Source organism: Rhipicephalus sanguineus, chromosome 1, assembly GCF_013339695.2.
Source record: "Rhipicephalus sanguineus isolate Rsan-2018 chromosome 1, BIME_Rsan_1.4, whole genome shotgun sequence".
Classification (NCBI taxonomy): domain Eukaryota; kingdom Metazoa; phylum Arthropoda; class Arachnida; order Ixodida; family Ixodidae; genus Rhipicephalus; species Rhipicephalus sanguineus.
Window position 1 is genome coordinate 196,810,477 of NC_051176.1, and position 27,061 is coordinate 196,837,537.

Consider the following 27,061-nt stretch of genomic DNA (forward strand, 5'->3'; position numbering starts at 1 on the left):
TTGTGCGAAGCTGCGGTTATGAATCTGGACGAGTAATGGAGTTTCTCATTGGTGGCCGAACTTTTAGTAAAACCCTTTACTGATAAATCAAAACTGCGTAAAATCTTTTCTTGGCACTTTTATAAGCAGGCATGTCGAAGGGTACCAATATGTAGGCAACCAAGAAATTACCTGTTTTTTTTTTTTATTGGCGAGTAAGCTTGTGCCAAGGTGTTCACTGACTGGCTGTGTCGTGATTGCTTTGTATTCTCAGTATCATTTTTGTGTTCTCAGAACCATTCACTACAGGGTTCAAGACAATTAGAGCGCAGCTCTTAGCCGTCCGTTCCTGCGTTGAGCGTCATCGCCGTTGGCGTCGGCGGCGTAACCGATAGCGCGAACGACGACAAAAGAGAGCGAACGCGGAGTTTGTCGATATCACGGGATACTGGCCTCTAACCTTGCTTTCTTCCTCTGTCGCGCGCGCTGGCCCCTCGGTCGGAGCTCGTGCACATGCAGGGCTGGCACGTGCACTGCGGCTGGCTTCGCTTGTCGTAACGGGGCTGTGGGCGTTTCACTTGTTTCGCGACAGCTGCAATGCACAGAGTATAGTGTGCATAGCACTCGAGCGCTGGCAGTTTCTGTGGCAATATGTAACGAATGTTGTAACGAACTGCGGACAGTCAAAACTTCAAACAAATCTGGTGTTGCCCGAACACGAGGCTGCGCTCAGCGAATTAGGCAGTATCGTAATCGCCGGTGAATTTTTTATTTTTGTCGTAGGTTAAACCGTCGCTTCAGTTCATTAGCACGACATATTCTGCACGTAAAAATCCGTTTGAGGGGCATTTTTCCACTGAATGTTTGACTTGTCACTGGCCCATGTGCCGAATTTTAAATGGCTGAAATGAAAAAGAAGCGGGCATAAACAGCCTCCTGTGAAATAGCTGCCAGACAGGACGACCCGGGGACCTAAGCCAAGCTCTTAAAAAATACCCTGGGCCGGCGCCAGGGGGGGCTCAGCCCCCCCATGAGGAAGTCTGGGGGGGGGGGGTCCAAGCCCCCCAGCCCCCCCGTACTCTCCGCCTATGGTGTGTTTCAAATGAGACCAAAATGGCTGTGCTACTTAATGTGGTTCCTGCACGGTGCGCTATTGAGTGGGACTTTTTGAGGTGCTTTGGTGAGCAAAAATGGTCATGAAACTGACTTCAAGATCAAATAACTCGACAAGTATGCATTACATGTCTGTAATATTTTGGAAATGACTTTTTAGACCCTTCTAGATTATCAAAAAAAATATTTCAGAAAATTGTTTCTTTTTCAAAATTTTTCCGCCTCCCAAACCAGTGTCTCCCCAAGTTAAAATTGATCATTTATTTACACGGCAAAGACATGCATTTCTGGCATCTCTTGCCCTGTAATAGCTCGGACAACCGTGGTTATTTTAAGACTGTGGCTAGTCTGAACGACTAGCACGAACCGTTTAGGCAAGTGGCCACAGTGTGCCGGCCAGGGAACTCTAGACAACGTGTACTTTCTGGCTTTTAACAGCCATATTGTGCCATATAAATATGATTTTCCAGTTTAAATTCAGCTTTACTTTTTATTCTCACAAAGGAAGAGAAATTCAACTTGACAAAATTAGTGAAAGCAGTAGATGCAAGCAAGGCATAATGAGGTCTAAGGTCTAAGCACATAATTTACTCTAAGTCGTTTACACTTCATCAATATGCATCACAGTGGCCATTTTTGGTTGCTTCATAATACTCATAGGCCAGCTTTGAAATTGCAGACTACCTCAGGCATGTAACTTTGGAGTGCTAGAAATGTTTACGATAACACCGTTGTCATAACTGCTGTGCACAGTAGTATGCCCTGTGTTATACAAAATAATTGACTGCACATATTAAGAAACAACACACAACTAAAATTTCATAATTCCATACTTCTAAAATCGCTAAGTACAAACTCTCGCAGGAACAAGTTTATAGTATACACCGCTTAGAATTATGAGCGAAAAAAAAAAACCCTGTTCCATTTATCTGAAGTTTTCACTTCCGTGAAGGTCACAAAAATAGCCAACAATTGTTTCATCTGAAAAATATCAAGCTGCTCGCTCTTACTATGGTTAAATAAAGAAATAAACAGTAATGGTACCAGTAGTGTAGCCAGAAATGTTCGTGCACGTGTTTGTGTGCATGTATATATACACATGTAAAACTGAAAAATTTCGGAAGAGGTGAGAAGGGGGGTTGAAACTTTCCAACCCCTCCTGGCTACGCCACTGAATAGTACAATGTTTCTAATACCATACCTCCTCTTTTGCAATGTTCTGTTCATGACTGAAATGATTCCCAATAATTCTCCATGGCTCTTGAACTAAAAATATGGCAACTGGTGTGAAACATTAAAACACACTGGAACACTAATATCTTTGTCTTCATCCATACAACCATAGTCTGTTGCCATGAGCTTCATCAATAATACTTTCAGCAATCTTCTGAGAACAGGTAACATGGGCAACATCTGTGGTCGCTTGTTTTCTGGTGGTGAGAACAAAGCAGCAGTAGAGGCCTCACTGTGAAAAGTTACCTACTCCATAGTGTTGCATTTTACTCTAGGAACATTCTTACTGCCAAGCGAAGTCCTCATGATGCAAACACTGTTACTTGAACATCTTTACCTTCTATTACCATACCCACAATTTCCCGATGAACTGTATTTTCTTCACTACATATTTATAGTAGAGCTGTGCGAATAGCAAAATTTTGGGTGCGAAGCGAATTCGAATATTGAAGTGTGAGTGCGAATCGAATCGAATATTTTTCTAATATTTCTCAAATATTTCTAGAATATTTTTCGAATACTTCGAAGCGAAATTGCAGAAAAAAAAGTTAGATAGGATTTCTAAGCACATTCTTATGAGATAGCAACATGAAAGTGTTTCTTTTTGCTAGGTTGATGAAGCACTGGCGGGGTGGTGTTTCATAGTTGTCTTATCAAGAATGAGGCAATGTAAAGGCCGTATTCTATTTATGTACATGATTTGGTGCAACCGAAGTGTTGCCGACAACACTTTACACGTGATAGGCAAAGATGCCATATCCTTAGCCTCTCCTCCTCTCTCAACTTCTGTGGAAGCCCGACTGATTTGGCGGACAAGGGTGTGGGGTGTGTCCAGATAAGATCGAACACGAGGTCCTGGTCACCATTCCCGATTTTGATGAAATTTACTGTAGGTCTAGGCATTGCACCCAGAACAATGGTTTCGCAGTTAGTTTCGCGAAAAAAAATTTTGTTCGCCTGAAAAAAAATATACAGATTTTGGCCGCAAAAAACGCTTTTTCGCCAATTTCGCGGTTTCTGAATTTTGAGCGCACCTAGGGAAGAAACGGTGCACTTCTTCGTCACAATATTTATTCCCCTTAAAGAACGAGTGAAATACAATCTTATGAGTCTATTATTTTTCTTGCTTGTCCAAGCACTTTTGCAGAAAAAAATCACAAAATTGGCAAATTGCACAAAATACCTTTATTTCAGGAATTTATTGCTACAAGCAAGTTAAAGTGAGGATAATAAAAATCGGTACATATTAACTTTGATACCTTCGCTCTCTTTTAAAATAATTTGCGCGGTTTTATCGCGCTCCGTTTTACTCGATAAGTGGGCTGAAACGTAAGTGATTTACCAAAAACGCCAAACTTTGAAAATAATTTTCTCAAAAAGGCCATTTTTAATTTTTTTTTAAATCTCTCCGATTGAAGTCAAGGACATCATCTACCATACTGCAGAAAAAAAAGTTGCATTATTTTGGTTGCTAACAAGTTATAGTGCGTCAAATGTGACCATGCCAGCCTAGCGGCCGCGTCGTTTGTTATGTGCTGAAACTCGGGTATAAGTTGTTAAAAATACTTGTGCATGACGTAATCACAAATCAGCAGCTCCACACCAACAAATGCGCAGCCAGGTGTCATGGTTTAGCAAGCTTTGTCTTGCGATCAGCCGCTTGACAAACCCGCAGCAGCAACCGCTCGATGCTGCGGGCACTCAGATTACATGAGTGCCGCTTCGACTGCGGATGAGCTCCCCTTGCGCGCCAAACTACGCTCAGAGGACAAACGAGAGAAGTAATGCATCACTGTGAAAGTTAAAGGCTGTTAAGTGCCAACAAATGTCATAATATGCAACGAAAACTCTGCCAGCAATTTCCCAGTGAGCGCCTTCAATACAGCACGTATGTATTTTTTTCCCCTGCTGTTATGCCCGAAGCCGCGAAATATCGTGATAAAATCTGGACTGGCGTTGAATATTCTATCTGCGGACGCACAACAATACAGTATTGTAAAAGCGGTTCTTTAATGAAGCACATGACTTGGACACACTTCTTTTCACAGCCGGCTGACACAAGTGTTCTGGCACGAGATGAAGAACAACTGCAGTTTGAGTTGTTCGACCATCGGAAGCACGTATAACAGCTTTCTTTAGATGTCAATGGCTTTCTTTTGTGTCATATGTTGCTCACAGAATGAACCTATAATTATCTTTAGGCCATCAGAAGAGAGAAAGCAACACATGAGCGCCCTACTGGAGGCGCCCACTGCGAAATTGCCGGCAGAGATTTAGTTGCATACTATGACATTTATTGGCACTTAACAACCTTTAACTTTCACAGTGATGCATTACTTCTCTCGTGTGTCCTCTGAGCGTAGTCTGGCGCGCAAGGGGAGCTCATCCGCAGTCGAAGCGGCGCTCATGTAATGTGAGTGCCCGCAGCATCGAGCGGCCGCTGCTGCGGGTTTGTCAAGCGGCTGATCGCAAGACAAAGCTTGCTGAACCATGACACCTGGCTGCGCATTTGTTGGCGTGGAGCTGCTGATTTGTGATTATGTCATGTACAAGTATTTTTAACAACTTATATCCGAGCTTCAGCACATAACGAACGAAGCGGCCGCTAGGCTGGCATGGTCACATTTGATGCACTATAACTTGTTAGCAACCAAAATAATGCAACGTTTTTTTCTGCAGAATGGTAGATGACGTCCTTGACTTCAATCGGAGAGATTTTAAAAAAAATTAAAAATGGCCTTTTTGAGAACATCATTTTCAAAGTATGGCGTTTTTGGTAAATCACTTACGTTTCAGCCCACTTATCGAGTAAAACGGAGCGCGATAAAACCGCGCAAATTATTTTAAAAGAGAGCGAAAGTATCAAAGTTAATATGTACCGATTTTTATTATCCTCACTTTAACTTGCTTGTAGCAATAAATTCCTGAAATAAAGATATTTTGCGCAATTTGCCAAGTTTGTGATTTTTTTCTTCAAGAGTGCTTGGACAAGCAAGGAAAATAATAGACTCATAAGATTGTATTTCACTTGTTCTTTAAGGGGAATAAATATTGTGACGAAGAAGTGCACCATTTTTTCCCTAGGTGCGCTCAAAATTCAGAAACCGCGAAATTGGCGAAAAAGCGTTTTTTGCGGCCAAAATCTGTATATTTTTTTTCAGGCGAACAAAATTTTTTTTCGCGAAACTAACTGCGAAACCATTGTTCTGGGTGTAATGCCTAGACCAACAGTAAATTTAATCAAAATCGGGAATGGTGACCAGGACCTCGTGTTCGATCTTATCTGGACACACCCTGTGCTCCCTTCAAGTCCAAATCTGCCTCGTAGACGTTGATATACAAGAACATCTGAAATTTTGGATGCTAAAAAGCTTCGACTTCCGATTTTTCGGACTTCCTGCTCAAATTACAGGTCCAAAACAGCATTAACTGAGCCCTCATCTCTGCCACATCTTTCATCTCCATGTTGGAACCAGCATTTTGTTGAGTTAATAGATTTGCGACCGTAGCGGAGCATGAAAGGCAGCTTTGCCGCAATACGGGGGTGTAATGAGGTGAAGCCTATTGAAAAAATCTAGGGACCACATCCAATTGGACGTTGGCTGTCTTGTGGCCAAGTTCAACCGTAACGGAGCTTGAAAGGTAGCTTAGCCGCAATACGAGAGTGTAATGAGGTGAAGCATATTGAAAATCTAGGGACCACTTTCAATGGGACGTTGACTGTCTCTTGGCAAAGTTCGACCGTAGCGGAGCTTGGAAGGCAGCTTTGCCGCAGTACGAGAGTGTAATGAGGTGAAGCATATTGAAAATCTGAAGGGGTCACTTTGAATCGGACGCTGACTGTATTTGTTTTTGGGAAGTTCGAATAGTTCGAATAGTAAAATTAGAGTGCGAATCGAATCGAATAGCAAACACTATTCGAAAAATATTCGAAATTTCGAATATTCGCACACCCCTAATTTATAGCATAGCAACCCGCCACGGTGGTTATGGCGCCAGACTGCTGACCCAAAGGTTACGGGATCGAATTCCGGCTATGGCAGCCACATTCTGATGGAGGTGAAATGCTTGATGCCCGTGTACTTAGATTTAGGTGCACGTTAAAGAACCCCAGGTGGGTGAAATTTCCGGAGCCCTCCACTATGGCGTCCCTCATAATCATATTGTTGTTTTGCGACATAAAACCCCAACAATTATTATTATATTTATAGCATAGCATCACCGTTCGACATATTTCTCAGACTTTCCCCATCGTATGTTCCAATGAGGTAGGTGTAGGTTAATCTTTAAGTTCCATTTGAAGGAAGTTCACAGAAAGGGTGGTTCAGTTTAACCCAGGTTTAAAAGGAATGTACCCATAGGCAGCCAACCAAAGTTAATATAAACATTCTGTTTATCTGATATTTCTGTTTCAAGCTAGTTTTTTTTGTTGATTTTGAGTTCAATGTCATCACTAATTTGACCTTTGCGTGAATGCCAACACCATTTCGTGCTGTATGAAAGATGGTAAGTGACATGTTTGAACTGCTCAGCATCATTGTTCTGCTTTTGCATTTCGAAGACACTGATCACTTGTGTATGAATTCATTGCCGTAAATGTGGGTGTGAACACGTCCTTTCAGACACTTCTGTTATTTTCAGGCACGACAATAAATTAATACGGGAGATTGTAAAATCCTTTCTAAAAAAAGGCATGTGTCAGCCGCCCTTCACTGAATCTACTGGATAGAGAATGCAATCTATTGCAAAAATCTGGTGTCATACCACAGTGAGTGTTTTTTGAGGTATCTGCGCAAGTGCGGGCACATGTTTCCATCTAACAGTGGTTTTCCTTCTCGACTCTTTTTTGTCTTCAATTCAGTTTGAAGTCAGTGCTCATATTATCTGCTCTTTTCCTGTGTCCTCATTCTTTGGCGCTGTGAAGTGATTCGGTCATGTCTTACAAACTCGCCCAAGCTTCTGTTCTTCTAAACAATAAAGTGGCACCCACCTTTTTAGTAATTGTATCGGCCATTTCTGCAGTCACCACAGTTGGGTCCACTTGACCAGGCCTGAATAAAATGGAAAACTGTGTTGCAGTAAGCTGTCATCTCCTAGAATCTGCAGGACTTTGTCAAATGTACAGATAAACAAGTTCAAGCATAAGCAGAGATCAGTATAGTGAAATTACATGACACCAATGTTGTACTGCAACCATTGTGATTCAAAATGCCACTGGAACGCTACAAAGCATAAGGCCTTCCGTTTACCTACGTTGTGGGCCCGATTTAAAATGTACTACCTACTGGCTTCTATTATTATGTTTGTATTTCGTGGTCTGCATCAGAACATTCTCTTTACAGTAGTCCAACATATATAAGAACACATTCACCTTACAATAATTTTATTGCATTAAGGTCTTTTAGGAGATCTGTGTCAATAAATGTTGGCACTATTTTAGGACAGTGCATAATATTTAATACCAAAACTCACAAATGGGGAATATAGTTATATTTTTTTATTACTCAGTGATGCTACCGAGGATTTCTGATTTGGAGCAATTTTTGGAGCAGCAAAATTTCCGTTTTGGAGCACTTTGGAGCAGCAAAATTTTCATCTTGGAGCACTTTGGAGCAGATAATTTTGCATCTGGGAGCACTTTGGAGCAGCGAATTTTACATCCTAGAGTGCAATACAGAAGCATATTGCATTAACATTCAAGCACCCGAGTATTATTATGGGGCTCTTATGAAGGCTAGAAATATTTCGATTCATTGCAAATCTCATGGAAAAAGTCATCTCAGGAGTATAGGCGTGCGCACAGAGGAGGGGGGGGGGCCGTGGGGGCGCCCCCCTAATCACCCATAAGGGGGGGGGGGGCAAAATCTGCCCCGTACATTGACCCTTGCGATAGCAATTATATGGACACTCTCGGCGGATTTTTGCCGTCGCCGTTGCCGTAATTTTCCGTATAAAGTCCAAATTAACAACATCACCACGCGCATTCTAGCCGCGGGTAAAAGCTCGCGAGCGCTGGCGACGAACGCGGCTGAAGCGGAGATTAAACTAGCCGGCCGTCTGTACCCGCCGCACGGACAGCGCATGCGATAACATCTTCCCGCGTGCGGGCCTGCCGTCGATTGCTCATCAAACAGAGAGGAAACGCCCCGCCCGTCTTTCGTAAGGAGCATGAAGGGACGCCAGGGGAGCGGAAGGGGGGGGGGGGCATCGTTCGAAGGGCGCAGTCTCGAGGCATCATGAGACGGCTCGTAAACTTGCTGTGCTCCCAACGCTTATTTCGCGTTTAGAGAACTCAGAGCAAGAAAACGCTTCGGTTCCTGGAGGGGCCATATTCCCTTAAACCAGCGTTTTGTTGAGTTACGCGAGAACGGATCCAAAAGAGTTAGCTGCTAGTCTTACTTCGTTTCACAGTACAATTTTTTGGTATCGCATTCATTGCTTCGCTCTTAAGCGAAACTGAGTTTTTTTTAACCGTTAGCTATTGAACCCCGAAAGCGAGGGGCGGACGTGTAACATGGGGTAGCCATTTCACCGTGGGCCGTCAGCGACGGGCCCGCTACTGACAGCTGCGCATTTGCGGCTGCTCCGACCAGGAGATATGATTTTACTATTGAGATGACATTTTTAAAAAATCAAGCAAAAAATTCGAATTGGAACCCTAGCACGTGAGCTCGAAAGGGCAGGGCCTTTTAGGGGGTATTTACCGCAGAGTGATTACAAACTCAGACGTGCTGGCGGAAGGAATGACGAAAAAGCACTTCTGGATGAAGATAGATGGATAAAGTACATCTGAGGAAAACTGTCAACGCGTTTCCACCGTTCGCGTGCTCTTCCATAAACGCGAAGCAAGGAAAATTCGATATTGTTCCATATATCTACTGCTAGCGATCCCAGATTTCATTCCGCGGTGTCCAGAAACAGAAGTTACAGACATTTTAGCGGCACGCATGTAGTTATTACTGAACATAGCTTTCCTTGCGTGCTGTGCGACGCTTGAAACGAGCAATCAGCAGCGTTTCTGGAACAGACAACGTCCGCCGATCAATCGCCGTCGCACTTTCTCGCTACCGATAGGCCTAGACGTCACGAGCCTCTGCGGAGAGCGCGTTTCGCGGTCGAGCCAACTTGCAGAACAGAAGCTGCGTCGGCACCGTGCATGGTATCGTGGCTTACTCGGAACGCACGCGCGAGAGCTATTTATTCAGCGGAATAATTCTTGGTCCATGATTGCAACTTTATTGGCAGCCCCAAGATCAAGCTGCACATGTTCTGACGCGCCGGCGGTGCGATTGCCGGTGATAGACGACCCCAAATCCAAGACTTTGGCGCAGTTTGGCGCAAATTTCGTCGATATTATCAGGATGGCGCAGTAAATACAATTTGGCGCACTTTGGCGCAGTTGGCGCAGGAGTGGAATCACTGATTACTTTCTGTGCAGAGTTTTAGAAGGGCACTGACATAAAATTTCAAGCTCGAGATGTGCCCTTCATTTGATTGCTCGGTATGCATAGGTATTTTTGACCAAATTTCAATGGCGTCCGTCACCTGGAAGTTATATTTCGAGAGCAACAGTGCACGAAACCTCAGCACCCGGCGACATCAACATTACTGTGACGTGGTCAGTGTGACACACATCATCCTGAGTGACGATGCGCTAGAAGTGAGGGCGTCGACGATCCAAGAGTTCTTATCCTGGCGCTGACTGTCGCCACCGCCTGGAAACGCTCTCATCCCAGCATGGCAGGTCTGGAGGCACACGCTCGCACCTCCTGAGTGGCTGTGACTCTCCTCACTCCTCATGCCTGATTGTCACGCCACTTCGAATGATTTGTCGTGTGCTCGACAGCCAGCATGTCGGGGAAACGTTGTGCGCCGCCTTCGTGTTGTTTGAAGCGCGGACACAGTGTCGTTTCATTACACGTATGGTACGTGCTAACACGATTACAAGATATCAAGTGGAGTAGGGTATAGATTAATATCATCACTAAAAACTAACCTGCACGTAGCGTTAAGAGAGAATTTTACTTCTTTGCGTTAGCGTAATACCGGATTACTGCAGCCGTAAACGTGAGAGGCCGGATAGGTGGGGCCATCTGGTGGTGCAAAGAAGAACAGAATTGTTATTGTAGAAACTTAACATGTTCTACTTCTCTGCTGGTGTGCATTTCATAAGCCCCTTTGCATATACCAGAACGGCGTGCACGCTAAAATTCTCTAATTCAGGTAATTGAGACATACCAGCGAGCATTGCTAAAGTGGGCGTCTCCGGGCGCCTCCTCGTCGCTGCTTGAAACTGTGTGCATTTATGAATTGCTGTTTTGCAAAGGGTCTAAGGAAAAATGATTGACGTCCTGATTCGCAGCGATTGCCAGTTCCAGAATGTTGCCTTCATCACCTGTCGACACGGTTGACACGACGACGGCGATGCTGGTGACGACGTGACTGCGTGTGTGCGCCTGGCAGACGAAATACACCTGAATCTGACGTCACTTCTTTCTGTGGCCACTTGATCAGATGGGGCACGATCTGGAGGTGACCGTGAGGATGCGCTGCCAGCACTACAAATTGGTGGGCTTGCCACCCATATTGAATCGTGCTAGATGCTGGTCGTATTAATCAATAAAACAGATAGTTATTTGTCCCTCAGCTTCATTTTGAGTCGCAAATCGCTACTAGTAGGTCTATAACTACTCGTGGATACAAAAATTTTTACATGCGTAAATTTGATGTCAGTGCTCCTTTAAGAACAGTTAAATTGTAGGATTCGAATGTTAATCTTATCACTGCATGCAATAAATATACAGTGCCAAATTAGATCCACGGCAGTTAATGCAATAAATTCTAAGTATGCTAAATAATGTAATTATGAACTCAAGAAAATGTCATTAACTTAACAGCAATACAGTAAAACCTCGGTGATACGAATCTCGCGGGGTTACCAAAAATATTCATATCATCCGAAATTCGTATCACCAGAAAACATGGAAAATAAGTATGCGACAAAAGAAAGTTGGCATACGTTTTGATTTAATGTTTCTCAGGGCCGCAGCGACGCCATGAATAGCTCTGAATGGTGGCCAGTAAAGTTTTTTAGAGGTCAACGATCATACTTGTACTCATAAATATACGGTGCATGCACGCGTGCGTAATTAATGAACCAGATAATATAATATCTGGGGTTTAACGTCCCAAAACCACGATATGATTATGAGAGACGCCGTAGTGGAGGGCTCCGGAAATTTCGACCACCTGGGGTTCTTTAACGTGCACCTAAATCTAAGTACACGGGCCTCAAACATTTTCGCCTCCATCGAAAATGCAGCCGCCGCGGCCGGGATTCGATCCCGCGACCTTCGGGTCAGCAGCCGAGCGCCATAACCACTAGACCACCGTGGCGGGGCAATGAACCAGATGTGTTATGCCCCGTAACCGCTAGTAGCCCCTTCCTAATCTTACTACGCTTTTCTGCATGACATCAGAGTACTGCAGCGAAAGTGATTTAACACTTTCGTGACCGCGGAAAAATTGGTTGTTTTTGGCTAGTCTAGGAAATATTTTTTCCCTGCCAAAGAATTATAATTGATGCTAAAGTGTAGGGTATCAAATGATAGAAGAAGAATTGGTCTTTCCAACAGTATTAATTTCAAACAACGCTTTTATTTCTAATAAAATAAAAAAAATATCAAACAAAGAAAAATGCATCAAAAAGAAAGAAAGATTCATCAAAACATCAATGCTACTCTGCAAAGGCTAAATATTAAAAAAAATCGAAATACACGTTTTGAGCGCAAAGCCCTCATAGAATAATAGTGGAAATATAAGCACTGTAAGTACAATGATTATTTACATAAATACAAGAATATAGGCACTAGTGCCTATCATGCCACCGCGCGATGCAGGTTCTCGACGCGGTGAAACAAAGGCCGGCTGCGGATGTTTCGGGAAAAATATTTTTTTTCTGTTCAGCTTTCCTAGCATAGTTTGCAGTTCTGGTATTTTTCAATTTTCCTGTGTATTTGTTGAAATGAACAGTGTAGCCTGTTCCAAATCTGCAAAAATCCATAATTGTACTCTCATTTGACCTCTTTCTCGCTCATATACTGCCGAATACCATACCGACCTTCACATTTCACCATTTTCTCATTCACTGAAAGGTTCCGACGGGGTTAAAAGATAGCGTAGAAAAATCGTTCATGTGTTGCAATAGAGAAGACACGTGGTGAAGCTTCTCGTGGGATGCGACGGTCGTCTTATTCAGATCAGAGACACTCAAGAAGCCTTGAACCTTTTCCGTGGCATCCCTGATGGTAGACGAAGGCCTGGAAATACGTGTCGTCAACCCCAACACCAATGCAAGCGCGGGACTTCAACGATTACCATGTACACATGGAGTGAGACGAACTTGCTCATCTTCTCTTCAGTAACCTCCCTCCATGGACCCGTCCCTCTCACTGTATGTTGGCTTTTCGAAAGTATGCATCCACGCATACTTAGGTATCTGTGTGGTTGCATGTCTCTCTGACGACTTCTGCGGTAAAAAACAACATGAAGACGCCGCCGCGCAGCACACCGGAGCGTTGGGTCAAAGTCCGCTCCGCGCCGTCTTCGCGAAGAGAACTGCGCTCTCTCTGCAGCCGGCGCCAAATGCTCCCGCCCGAATGAAGTTAACACCTTGCAGATAAGAGCTGTTATGTTTAGAACACACCGGATACGTTTACATCGACGCGCGGCAGCGATAAATTGACCCGAGGAGAAGACGAAACTTACCGGCGGATAGCTGCTGATGTTCCGGGGAGGTTTGATGCACTTTCGCCGTCCGTACGACTTCGCCTGGCGAATCGAAGTCGTCTTTCGTGTCTGTGCCGCTACCATCATCCAGATATTCCCGCTCATATTAATCGGAATCCGTCGAAACTCGCCGTTTCTGTGGAGCACCCGCGAGCGGCGTCGACGCGAAGTCTGAAGCAACGAGCGCTCACCTACCCGACTGCGAACGAGCTTTAAAAATCTCCCCGCGGTGGAAAAAACAAACTCGCAAACAAAACTGATAAAAAGCATGTTATTTTATGCTTTGTATTGCGTTAGCTGTCCAGAACCGCTCAAAGAGTGCCCAAACTTGATCTTGAAGTCATCGATAACATACTATCGATGGGAATAGGCGCGGTCACGAAAGTGTTAAGAAGCGCTTTGCACACGATAGATACAGGCCAAGCTCCTTCGCCAAGACCGTCCGCTTCGTCTCTTGGGGTCTTCGTCCACCTTTAACGGGACTTCATGACGGACCCGCAGCCCAAGTTTCAGTCTTGTTTCATAGAACGTCTGATTGCGGGGACATGGCTTGCACCGACGTGGCAGGCACGTGTTAACACAGTACAAAGACGCTGCTGCCTCGAGCAGAGGAGCATGCGTCAACGCGCCGTAAAAAAAAAAAAAGCGCTGTCAACGTCATCTGTAATCTAAACGCGAAGGCGCCTAAAGGCCCCCAAGATTCGCGCGCACTATCTCGGAGGCAACGATGGACCGTTGATGGTCGCGTAACGCGCATGCACGCGCCCACGCATGTCTGCCGCGTCTTCCGTGACAGCGCGGACAGCACCTGTTTGTACCTGTGCGCTAGTGTACGTTCGTATCAAACGTCGTAGGGTGCAAATCGGTTCGCAACAACCGTACTCCGATACATTGCAGGCTAATGGGCCTTGGCCGGGACCACAGAAAAATTCGTATCACCCGAAAATTCGTACGAGCCGTGATCATATCACCGAGGTTTTACTGTATTTCTGTACTTTGTGCACAGCTCTATGTTTGGCTTCTGCAGTTACTATCGCCATATCTTCTTTCTTATAGGAGATGGAAATATGCAGTGGTCTTAGGCACTTCAAAGTTCTACTAAGTGCTCAAGACAATTGCACTTCATCACTCAAGCTGTGAAGCACCAAGGATGGTACAGGAACACCATGACACTGCCCAACTAGAATGTAGAACCCTGTGTGCTTTTGGACAAAGGCAGCACAACTTCACATTAACATCACATAAATTTTACCTTCATAGTTAAATGAAGATAGTAGTAAACAAAAGACAAACATTCAGACATTTCTTGGGGTGTATGTTAACATATTGTATATGAAGGCATCTCATTGATATGATTACGCATAGTAGGTTTTTTGAGATAATATATTTTATTATTTTCTTTTACCCCAGCTTCACATGGAAGCAATGTGTTTCCATAAGGTTCATGCAATCACGTTTTCATCTGGAACTGGATATTACAAATGTATAAGGGGTGAATCAGGTAAGAATGAAGAGGTGGTCCTGGTCACCATTCCTGATTTTGATTAAATTTTAGGGGTGTGCGAATATCAAATTTTTCGAATACGAATCGAATACGAATATCCACCTTCGAATATCGAATCGAATATCGAATATCAAAGAAAAAATGCCTCCACAGTAACAATATTTTATTTAACATGTAGCTATTTGAAAAAAAAAACATTAACAGCCTGACTGGCAACACAACATACACTGCTATCTCCAGAACAAAATGCCCAGGCTAGCACAATGCACATCACAACATCACAACACAAGCAAATATCACGGCACAATGAAAGTAATGACTAGATGTTATCATGAAGAAATATGAGTTGCTCCACATGATCAGGCAGCAGGCGCTCCCTTCTAACAGAGACCCCCCCCCCCCCTGCCTCTGAAAAGGCACGCTCGCTTGGAACAGAAGTAGCTGGCATAGGGAGGTACATGGGGCAAACCTTTGCCAGACTGGGGTATCTGAAGGTGCCTACAGTCCGCCACCAGTCACGTGGGTCACTGTCTTCAGAAGGTGTCCCGCATAGTGAACGAGTGGTAGTGCGGCACGTTACGGCCGCATAATATTGAAAATGTACGGTTACATGATCGCCAACAGCGCTGCACGCCGGAGATGCACCAGCAATAAATCATACGTATTGGGGCGCTCGTCGCAGGCAGATATCGTGCCTCCGTGTACTTACGATGTTTGTTTATCGCTCCTCTCGGCAACGTTTTTAGCTATACGAACGCAGCAGAAATGTGGAATAAGAGTTATTTTATGCATGATAATCGAATCGCATATCCGAATTTTTCGATTATTCGAAGTTATCGAATATTCGAAACTTTTCGAATACACGATTTTCGAATCGAATACGAATATTTTGAATGTAATATTCGACGAATATTCGAAACTTTCGAATATTCGCACACCCCTATTAAATTTGCTTTAGATGCAAGTTTAGGGCGCAGAACAATGATTTCGAAGTTAGTTTTGCAAAAAAAAAGAGATTGTTTGCTTTTTAAATCAATATAAAAATTTTGCCCACCGAAAACAATTTTCTGCTGATTTCACAATCTTGGAACTTTGAGCGCACTTAGCGAAAAAATACTACAATTCTTGGTCACAATATTTTTTACCGACAAAGAACAAATGAAATGCAACCTTATGAGTATTTTATTTTACTTTGCTGTAGAAGGGACTTTGAGAGAAAAAAAAAAATCACAAACATGGTAAACGACTCAAAATACCTGTAATTCAGGAAATTATTGCTGTAGACAAGTTAAACTGAGGATAATAAAACTCTGTGGATATTCACCTTGATATATGTACTTTCTTTTTAGATAACTTTTGTGGCTCTGCCATGTACCGTTATACATTGAAATTGCACTGAAACGTATGTGTGGCAAAATAAATGACCTTGAAACTTACGAGAGTGGATGACATCATGGAAATGTGAAAACGTATTGGTAGGTGCACCTATGCAAGTTCTCTTTGGGTGGAACACTGCTGAGGGCTTATCTTCTTCCTCATGTTGTAACCGGCTATTGTATTTCATAGTTTGTATTGCATGAACAGGTGATCACTTTTGTGCCAAAAGTAAGCCCAGCACATGTAAAACGGTACAGCATGCAAAATGCTGAAGGCTGCTCCTTCATGAAATGACAGATGCTGCACACATCTCTATAAGAAAAAGGCTAGTACAGGTGCACTCACAGCTGAACAGGAATCCCTTTAGCACTCTTAACAGGTATGGAGGAGCGCACAACTGTGCGCACAACCCAGCGAGACTTGATCATGTAGGCAAAGGCTGCATCAGGGTTGCTCAGCCTCTGCTCCTCATTCAGCTCGGAGCAACAAGTTGCTTTCTGGAGCTCTGCAATCAATGTCTGTTGCATTGTCAGTGGCAGCCTGTAAGAGGTAAACATATTTAACAAGCTGGTTCTAGTATACAGTGTAACCTGGATACATTGAGCTATTCACTACATCAAACAGTTATACCTTCTCCTGTAAAATCCTGTGCAAAAATATACCAGTGTGCTATGTATATATGGAACTCTCATTCACTTCCAGGTCTGACATACTGCATGCAAAGTCCCTTTAAGTATGCTCCTCCAAACTGGTCTACGGCCACTACTGTAATTAGAAATATTCAGTTAGATGAAATGGCACTGCTTTGGTAGATGCTATCAAAGAGACCATGGACAGTGCAAGCAATGGAGGAAAAATTGGGAAGGTTCATGTTTAAAATATGGATGACTCACGCAGAAGGGCTTTTATTTGCGTGCTATAATGATGCATTTAATTTAGTAAACCTCACCGGAACACAGTTGTGTAGTGTGGTGAAGAACAGCAACAGCAAAGAGAACTGACACACAGAGAGCCATACTCGCTGCAGCCATTCCTTTTCGGAAAAGGGAGTGCCATGGTGCTTCAAGAATGTGAAATATCTTCTAGTCCAGCACGTGCATTGCACAACAAAACTTGGATGACAAATATTAAGTCAGCTTTTATGCCTTCGGTGCAAGTTTACAGCAACGAATCGGTAGACTCCGACTTTCCAGAATCTAAAGAGACTGTCCGAGACTCGCGGAGTTTTTAGACAACCTTCGGATATGCATATCTTGTATTTCAAATCACCAATACATTGAACTATTCAGCAATCAAGTTCGATTTATCTGGATTCAAATGTATAACCATGGAAAGACAAGAAGGGAAAGCATGCCACACGTATGACAAGTTTCACAGGCAATACTGTTGGCTTTTTTCACTGGATGATCTGGAGCAGGATTTCTTGCTCCATGGCAGTGAATCAGTTTTTCACTGGACGACGTGGAGTGGGTTCATGCATTCCACTAGTCGTTTTCGAGCAACTATATTCTTTTTCACAGATCAGGTGCAACACTGTGGAAGCTATGCAAGAAGTTCAGTCCGCAGAATGTACAACTCCGTGCGTCTCATGGTCGGGTTTCATCGTTGTAAACAGTTGCGTGAGCTGAGAATGGGGCTCCGAGTGATGTGTCGCAACAGGCTGTTAATGAAATGCCAAAAAACGAAAGCAAATAGATGCTAAGCGATCCAGCTGCATAAGAACAGATGTATAACGGCGTTTGCTCATTTATAAGGCACAAAACATCTTCAATTACTACTCACCGTAAAAACGAAAAGAAAATATTATTATGGGTGGTAAGAACATTGAACTATTTCTTAATGCAAACGCATCTACTGCAAGAATCTCGCTACCCCCACAGCATTGCACCTGATGTGTGAAACGAAGTATAGCTCCGCAGCGGATCACTCTCACTTGCTCCGCCGCAGAGTCACGGATTCAGGCAGAAATAGGACGAGCAGCATACGTAATTTCAGTCATTGTACGAGCAACCTTGGTTGCGCTTTGCAGCAACAACCAGTTGCCATGGAAACATACAAAGCAGAAGCAGGAATAGTTTCCAGAAACAGTTTACGTGATGTGGGCATACAGAACTTCTGGCGTAATCTCGCGCGGGGCGTTCCTGCATTCCACTGACAGGTTCGGCTTGGTGCAATTTGAATGCTCCCTCCAGGATTTTGGCAGCTGCTTCAGATCTCCCAGTAAAAAACACCATTGTAGCAAACAGAGTGGGTAGTTTTCATAAACCTGAAATGTCCTGCACGTATATTCATACTTGCACACCAATGTAACTAAGTCATTTTATTTGTTCAAAACAAATAAACTGATAATAGGAAGCAGCAGGCTGACCCCACATAATGAAATTTCTATATTGAGCTCCAATGACCATCATAAAAACAAGGCAGTACAACAGTCAGACTTACTTCTGCTCGCAGAGATCCATGTTCCAATGTAGAAAAGCTATTGCTTTCAGGGCCAGCAACTTGAGAGGCAGAGACTTCCGGCTCCCTGGCTCTTCTTCAGGTGAACCTATTATTGTGTGCACATAAGAAAAGCACTTTTGAACAGTGGGAATTAATTTGCATTCATTATAGAGTGCTAATTTTTGCATTAGCATTGTTGTTAAGTGTATCCAATCTACACCAATAATTGTGGTACAAGATGGTGTGCAGAAAACCTAATGTAACATTATTTTGCTAACATAGTGAAATTTCTCAATAGAACATATAAATACACACTAATAATCATGTTTTGAGGTAATGTGCATTGAACTTGGCGTAGGATTGCTTTCCCAGCACAATGAAATTTCTGGATAAAACATCTCCCATTTTTTGCATAAATAATTAAACCAAGGATATACATTTGTCATGGTGGACAGCATGTAAAAAAAGTGGATTTTGAGAAGAGGTGGAGATAGATTCCAAGCCTGCATCTATGTGCAATTTCTTTAATAATAATAATTGTTGGGGTTTTACGTTCAAAAACCATGATATGATAAAGAGAGACGCCATAGTGGAGGGCTACAGAAATTTTGACCACCTGGGGTTCTTTAAAGGGGCCATGACACCCAACTTTCGATCATAATCTGTGTTACGTGGATTAATCATTGTGCATTAACAAACAAGCTGGTGAAGTTTTAACGCATTTGGTCGAGCGCTTAATTTATAATCGAATATTTTTATAAACACGCGAGCGGCCCGAGAGTCAGGCAACACTGGTGCACTCACGAGCCGTGACGTAACAAGCAGCTAGCTGTGCAAGCGTCTGCATTGCGGCGAACGATAATGTTCCGTGGTCAGCTGCTCGTGATATCGAGGTATTTTAGCTTTCTTCAGCTTGGCACTGAAATTGAACGATTTGCAGCGGCTGAAACTTTTGTAGAAGACGACGGCTCCGTTCGGTGCTGCACATGACGTCACACGCGCCATTGCAAAATGGCGGTCGCCGGCGGTGGGCGGGGTTTACAGCCGGCAACTTCTAGGGCTTGTTTTGCACTGAAATATTCGTTTACGGCCCACTTTTGAAATCTGTATAGGCATAATAGACCCTCTACTTCTAGTTTTCGCTGAAAACCACAAATCTTTGGGCGACCGTGTCATGGCCCCTTTAACGTGCACCGAAATCTAAGCACACGGGCCTCTAGCATTTTGCCTCCATTGAATTACGGCCGCCGTAGCAAAGATACAATCCCACAACCATCGGGTAAGCAGTCACACACCACAGCATGAAGGCACATTCAAACAAAAGTTTAATTCGTGAAACAAGCTGCAAGATTGCTTCGGGACTATTGAGGCTACAAGAAGTAGGACCTTTTCATTTCTAAGCAGCTGCGAACAGCTCTCTGTGAACAGTAACTGTTGCACTTCATCAAAAGACATTAAACAGAGTCAGTAAACTCCACAATACATGTTTAACTTAACTAAATATTTTATACATTAGACAAAGTTAGTAAACTACACAATACATGTCTAACTAAATATTTTATCTCATCAACGGCAAATGTGGGCATATTGTACTTGTGCAACTAAGCTTTGTGCAAACAAAGAATTCAGCACAGACTTTTTACTCTGAATGAAAAACATTGTAAGAGAAGTGATGCATACAATTTCCTGGTTCATTTGGCGTGCCATCTAGGTTGACCATGCCTTGGAGGCCGTTACCCTGCTGCACAGTGCCTCCATTTGGCCCTTGAGATGGTGGCTCAGTAGCATTTGCCAAAAACTGAATCACAAGCTCGTACGGAGGAGGATCTGTAAAAGTGTAACATATGAATGGCCATTGTGAGAAATGATAATAAAACTATCATGATTGAAAGCTTCTGATAACTCTACTTCAAGGAATAATAAACAAGGCAGTCTATACTAAAATGTGAAAAACATATTGGACCTTGAGCAACAATACTGCCATGTAACAATTTGCACACTGTCCACAAACTTTTCTAAATAGATCACACTTGCTGGGCAGGCGAGCAACAACCACTGATTTCTACAGTGTTGCCTGGGACCTCAGGCTTCTAGTGTAGCACTCTACACTACCAATGACCGCAATGATCATCCTTTGTTAAGTTGGGCTACTTGCAATATGCCCCCTTGTCAATACAACCTCCACCAATAACTACCACATTCTGCCTACAAGAACCTTGCCCACTAAAATTATATGTCATTCCTGTTATCCGTATGCTGCCAGTCTCAACCATACTAGATGTTACAGTCAGGTTTGAAAGTGCCTGCGTGGCAGAAGTATAGGCTATCTCTTACATTGCTGTTAAATGGCCAGTCTTTATAGTGACTGAAGTCAACCTGAATGGATTATGGATTTCATGAACGTGACCAAACTATGAAATGTGAAGGAATGCTACCTGAGAATTTAACAAGCAGCCACCGCAGTGCGTGGAATGTGATCTGCAGTGGCTCAAGCACTTTTTAAAAGGGACCTTGGGCCACGTATGGCCTCAGTAAAAAATAAATCTTGATGGTTTTTAGCTAGAACTTGATACACCAAACAAAGGGATGTTTTAGTTTGGGTCAGAGAGCGAACTGAATGCCCATTTGGAACTGCTACCATTTCACTTCAAAGCCCGCTTCACTTAACTCCTGTTAACGCGCTTCAGGTACCGAATTCTCGTGAGAAGTGCAATACTGCTAGACTTCAAGGTTCAAAAACTGTCAAGTGACTGCGGTGAAACTGAAATCACAGCAGCTATATCCCCCGCAAGATGCCAGCTAACGAAAGTATCCGAATTGGTCCGAAAACGCAAGCCCACACAAAAGCAAAGTGAAACCCTTTGCCAGCAATTTTTTTAGGGGTGGGTGGATGCGGTTAGCTCGGAGGTCTAGCGCGTCGGTTCATGGCAGGTATCGTTCAGTACAACGAAATTTAGGGGGTTAAGTGCCCTGTATGCCTCCTTCATGGTAGAGCTCCCGCTGCAGTACACCGTTTCAGAACAGTACGTATCATTCACAAGCTAAATATTGCAGCTCACATCATTTTGAAGAGCACTCCCTGAAACAATTCAGCGTAGCAATGTGGGTACCACAACTGCTTCCCGCCCCATGTTCAAACTTGAAGATGGGCCAGTCAAACCGACGGAAATTTCGAAGTGGACATGACCTGTGGGCTGCATGCTGAGCGTTTTTTTTTTTTTTTTTATATAAGCAGAGGCTCATTCTACTTCAACAATGAACTATAGAAATATACATGCGCGTACCTGGTTTTTCCCTGGAGAGGTGCTTTTCAAGTAGGGAATCGTCGAGCAGAAAATCCAGCCATGTAACAACGTGAGAGTTGCTTGGCCTTGAAAACGGCAAAGGATCTTCACTAACTTCCATCATACTGCTGAGTTCTCAGTATACACAAATCCTGCTGTTGTGACCCATGCCAGCGGAGGTGCCACGCGCGCTTACCACTCGTATTTCACCGGCCGAGAGAGAGAGAAAGGGCACCGTGAAAAGGGTGGAAAGAGCACTAGAAAAGCAACTCCGTAACTGTAGTCTCAACGTTTATTTAGTAGCAGCCATAGAGTTTCATTGTAGCAGCAGCAGTAGGGTAGCAGCAGTAGTAGTAGTAGTGGTTTGAGGTAAGGAAAAGACGGTACCCATGAAACACAAAACCTCTATGAAACGTCTTTAAAACGTTTAAAACCTCTATAAACCTCTATAAAACGTTTTATAGAAGTTTCGTGTTTCGTGGGTAACGACCCATTTCTAGCGCGCGGCCATTACGTTTTGTTTTGTTTTAGGTGTTCCATGTTCTATGGTATTTTTTTCTCCACAAATCGCGTGTCACACGGATGTTTTCGCAGACGTTTTTTAAAAGATATTGTTGCTTTACTAAAATTTGCCTCTGTTTGCACCTTTTAGACCAAACTCACACCCAGCATAACAGCCGCCAATCTCAAAGGCTATGCTTTTACGTACTGCAAAGCGGAGGCCACGTACCTCTCTACGTACGAAATCTGAAAAATTCTATTTTTCGTCGTGCGAGCGTGTAGTAGTAGTAGTAGTACAACTTTATTCATAAGGGTTGGGATAAGGGGTCATGAGCTCGATGGGTGGGGCCCCAAGTCCAGGGCTCCACTGGCTACTGCTGCCTGCCTGACGTGACCCAGAAGCGCAAGCTGTACCTCTGGGTCAGAGCTGGCGAGCTGGACCTCCCATTGCTCGAAAGTATTAGATAGGTTGTACTGGCCTAAAAAGGCAGATGTGATATAGAGATGGCGAGCCGCCACACCACGGACAGGCGTGCCCATACAGCGTTGGGAAAATTTTGTTCAATCTTTGTAGATTGGGAAAGACCCCCGTTTGAATCCTACCATAGAGTTTCCTTGTAGGAAACTCTATGAATCCTACGGAGGTCAATCGCGTCCTCCCCTTCTAAAGATTTGTGGGGGGCGCTGTATTTTTGTCGAGTGCCTCGCTGGCGAGCCAGAATTTCGCGAGGGGCCATTCTGGATGGGTCGTTGTCATCCTCGTTAGTATTCTCCTGAAGTGTTTGAGGGGATTGAAAGTGCGGTCGAGGCTCTGCTCGGTTCGTGAGCCCTCGAGCAAGAACGTCTGCACTCTCGTTTCCCTCCAGGCCTGTGTGTCCCGGACACCAGATCAGCCTGTAGTTGTTTTTCAATCTCCCGCCTAGGAATTTACTTAGCTTTATCGGGAGGCGGCCTTTTAAATATAAACGGCACGCTTCCTGTGAGTCGGAGATGATAATGGTCTGTGGTTCCTCCCTTCGTTCTTGCTCTTTGATCGCAAGGGTAATTGCAAAGCATTCCGCCTTGGCGATCGAGGACGTGTACAGGGATGCACATGTCATCATTCTGTTGTCGCTGCTGAGGACTGTTGCAACGGACCGTTTGAAGTTATATGCGGAAGCGTCCACATACAAAACATTTGTTTTGTTTTTTTAATGTTTTACGGAGCCATCGCACTCTCTCCTCTCTGCGCTTTTTGTTTGTATTTACGTCCATGTTCTTGGGCAGGGGAGCGATCGAGATCTTGCCGCGGACGGGTTCCGGGATGTCTACAAGAACCTCGTCCAGGTTCTGGGGGTACGGGAAGGCCACCCTAGCGAGTATCTCTCGCCCGGCTTTCGTCTGACTTAGACGATTTCTCTGCGCGGTCAGTACCGCTGTCTTTAGCTCAGGATATGTGTTATATATTCCGAGTTCTAATAACTTTTGAGTTGGTGTGCTTACCGGTAGTCCTAGGGCTACTTTGTAGGCACTCCTGATTATAGACTCGACGTTTTCTTCTTCAGATTTGTTTAGCGTGTGGAAAGGTAGACTGTACGTTATCTTACTCAGTACTAATCTAATTGTGTCTCCTTCCTTCATTCCCTTTTTGTGGTATGTTATTCTCTGTATCATTCGCGCGACTTGTTTCGTAGGTGATTTTAATAAGTTTATTGTGTGGTTTGCTCTTCCATTACTCTGAACCCAGTAACCCAGAATTCGTGCGACGGTTACCTCGTGAATTTTTACGCCTTCAATGTGTATATCTATGTTTCCATTGCTTCTGTATCTTTTTCCATGTACCCTGATGATTTCAGACTTCTCTGGGGCGCAACTGAGCCCGCTGGCCCTGGCAAAATTTTCAACTGCTGTTGCAGCCTCTTGAAATGTCTGCTCTTTGCTAGCCAGGGATCCACGCGTTGCCCATAGGGTGATAACATCCGCGTATAGGGTGTATTTCAACTGCGGTATGTCATCCAGGACTCGCGCGAGTCCTGTCATGGCGATATTGAAGAGCAGGGGAGAGATGATGGCTCCTTGAGGGGTGCCTTTATTTGGAATCTGAAAAGGTTCCGACGTCACTTGCGCCACGCTTATTGTAGCTCGCCTCGCTGTGAGGAAAGCCTTTATGTAATTGAACGTGTTTTCCCCACATCCGATGTTGTTTAATTCGGATAGGATGGCCTTATGCGAGATATTGTCAAACGCTTGCAGATCTAGGCATTGTACAGCTGTTGCGCGTGCAGCTTGAAGTCGCGCCCGGTACTGAAGGCCAGTACGACTGAAAGAACGCGTGATCACATTTCGCGCGTAAGTTGGTGTGAGCAGCGATAATACTTAAATCTGTGACAAGCAGTTGTATGAGTGACATTAGTCGCTGCCAAGACGCTCTCGCTTCACTCCTGCGCCGACGTGCTGTGTAGAGAAGTCGAAGCAAAAAGAAACTTCGCGCAACCATGCATGGTTGTTATCAAATGTAAACATTCGGTAGATATTTGCCTGGTTGGGGCTAACATAATTTAAAGGAAAAGAGAAAACTCCAACCAAGATTTATTTTAAGATATCCGACGCTTCAAAGCCTGAACGGCTTCTCCTTCGGGGCCCGAGATGTTGTTTCTCACTTAAAACAAAAATTACTCGTTTAAAAATGTTTGTATAAATTACCAACAAAGCATACTACACAACGATGGATAGGCCGTATTTTTACTTGGACCGTTACACTGCGAAAATGATATATATATATATATATATATATATATATATATATATATATATATATATATATATATAAATGAAGGAAATAAGTGTTAATTTCAAGGGCTCGTTTTCTTTGTTATACACAGTATTAATGAGCACTAACAGACAATAATGCCAAGGAAAGTATAGGGGATGTTTTTACTAGTAAATGTAAGGTACGTAAATGTGAAGAAAGAAAAGTGGACGAAAAGATAGCTTGCCGCGGGCAGGGACCGAACCTGCGATCTCCGAATAACGCGTCCGATGCTCTACCAACTGAGCTACCGCGGCGGCCATCCCCCCGTCCACTTTATAGGGTATATGTACATTTAAACGTGGGAGCGTCAGTCAGCGCCGCCAGTAGCCATGATGGCGAGTGTGGAACACCCTTTTTTTTGCCTGTTCGCGTCACGTAGCACGTGAACTTATTAGAGGGTGTTGACTTATTACGAGCTGGCAGCTGACCAATAATCCCTCGCATACCACCTGAAAGCATCAAGTCTGCCAGAACGAGACCCTCGCTATGAATGAAGGAAAGAAGTGTTATTTCAAGGGCTCGTTTTCTTTGTTATACACAATATTAATGAGCACTAACAGACAATAATGCCAAGGAAAGTATAGGGGATGTTTTGACTAGTAAATGTAAGGTAAATGTGTGTGTGTGTGTATATATATATATATATATATATATATATATATATATATATATATATATATATATATATATATATATATATAAACAATAATTATGCTGATCTTGCGCGACATCATAGTTTCACTTCCGTGCGCAATGTGAAGCGTCAGAATTTCTTTCTGAAAAATATCGCTTGAGTAACTACTTCCCACATTCACTTCATTCCTCCTGCGAGACTGCGCTGACCAGCTCAGAGCCGCAGGAGCAGCGTCGGCTGATCCAGCGGGCACGTGGAGTGGCGCCAGACAGTGGGGCCTATTGGGCTCCACCCTACGAGAAAGATCTAGGAAAAATTCTAATATATTTTATTGTTTTCGTTTTATTGAATTATGAAACGCTACACCTGATGCACCAACAAAGCTTCTATTGCTCTATTCTATCACGTGATATAGCTGATAGACCTCATATACTGGTAGCCTAGCTGTACGTACAAGTGTAAATGTGTAGAGACTGTTGAGTGTCAATTAAATGCATGCATAGGTGTCGTTTGGAGCGCTGTGTACAAAAGCAGTACAGAGCCACGCAGAAAGCAACGGAGCTTAGGGCTATTATATGAAAATATATTTGAAATATTTCGAGTCAACTGAACATTGACAGCACAAAAATATCACAAATACAGGTGCTAGCCTGTACACAATGATATCATAATCTATGTTATAGGAACATGCAATGAAATGTTTGCTACGTTGTTACGCATAAAGATAAGGTAGATTCACGGCAAATAAATTGAAAATTATCACTGAAACTGTGCCAGCAGACGTTCATTTAAAACACCATTGTGAAGCATCGAGTCGGAACGCACTCGCCTAAAAACAACCACGGCGTACGAGCCCATCACTACAGTGTGCCAACTAATTAATCGCATGTAGTTTTGGCATGTAAAGCCCCAGAAATCAATAGTATAATTCATATAGTAACCATGGTATTTCAGAATTAGTATACAACGTTAACTCCCGAGACGAAGAGCTTTTTTTGTTTCAAAAAGCTCGGTAATGATTAGCTTTTTGACGTGCGTAGAAATTATGCTGTAATAACACAATGAGAAAATGCAAATGCGTACTGCAGATATAGCGGAAAATGTACTAAAAGTGTGATACAAATCTACCACTGAAGGTGTTCATAAGTTAAATTAATATGACGAAATGAGTGTCTATAAACATGCAAATATGTTCACACTTTGTCAGTGATTGTTTGACTTCTTGAGTTCTTGAATACACCAATACAAGTGAATAAGAACTATACTTGTACAGCGTAAAGCATTTTATTCTTCAAATACAACTACATAGGTCTCCGCCGATTGATCAGATAGATATCCTTATTAGTCCTGTAGAACATTTGATTACCCTGATGGAAGACTGGCATAGGACTTGTATAGTACTACCCTGTTGGACC

General features: G+C 43.5%; 1 protein-coding gene across 1 annotated transcript in view; it reads right to left on the minus strand.

Annotated features, from left to right (window-relative positions):
• The window catches only part of LOC119381064 (integrator complex subunit 8-like), a 39,661-nt gene extending 17,711 nt beyond the window's left edge, over positions 1-21,950 (minus strand). The window contains exons 1-5 of the mRNA XM_049412323.1: positions 21,721-21,950; positions 20,117-20,263; positions 18,437-18,542; positions 16,340-16,534; positions 7,273-7,376 (exon numbers count right to left, since the gene is read on the minus strand). Coding sequence (XP_049268280.1) covers positions 7,273-7,376; positions 16,340-16,534; positions 18,437-18,542; positions 20,117-20,263; positions 21,721-21,844 — 676 coding nt within the window. The 5' untranslated portion in view covers positions 21,845-21,950. The remainder of the gene's footprint in view (positions 1-7,272; positions 7,377-16,339; positions 16,535-18,436; positions 18,543-20,116; positions 20,264-21,720) is intronic.
• Positions 21,951-27,061: the final 5,111 nt, after the last annotated feature.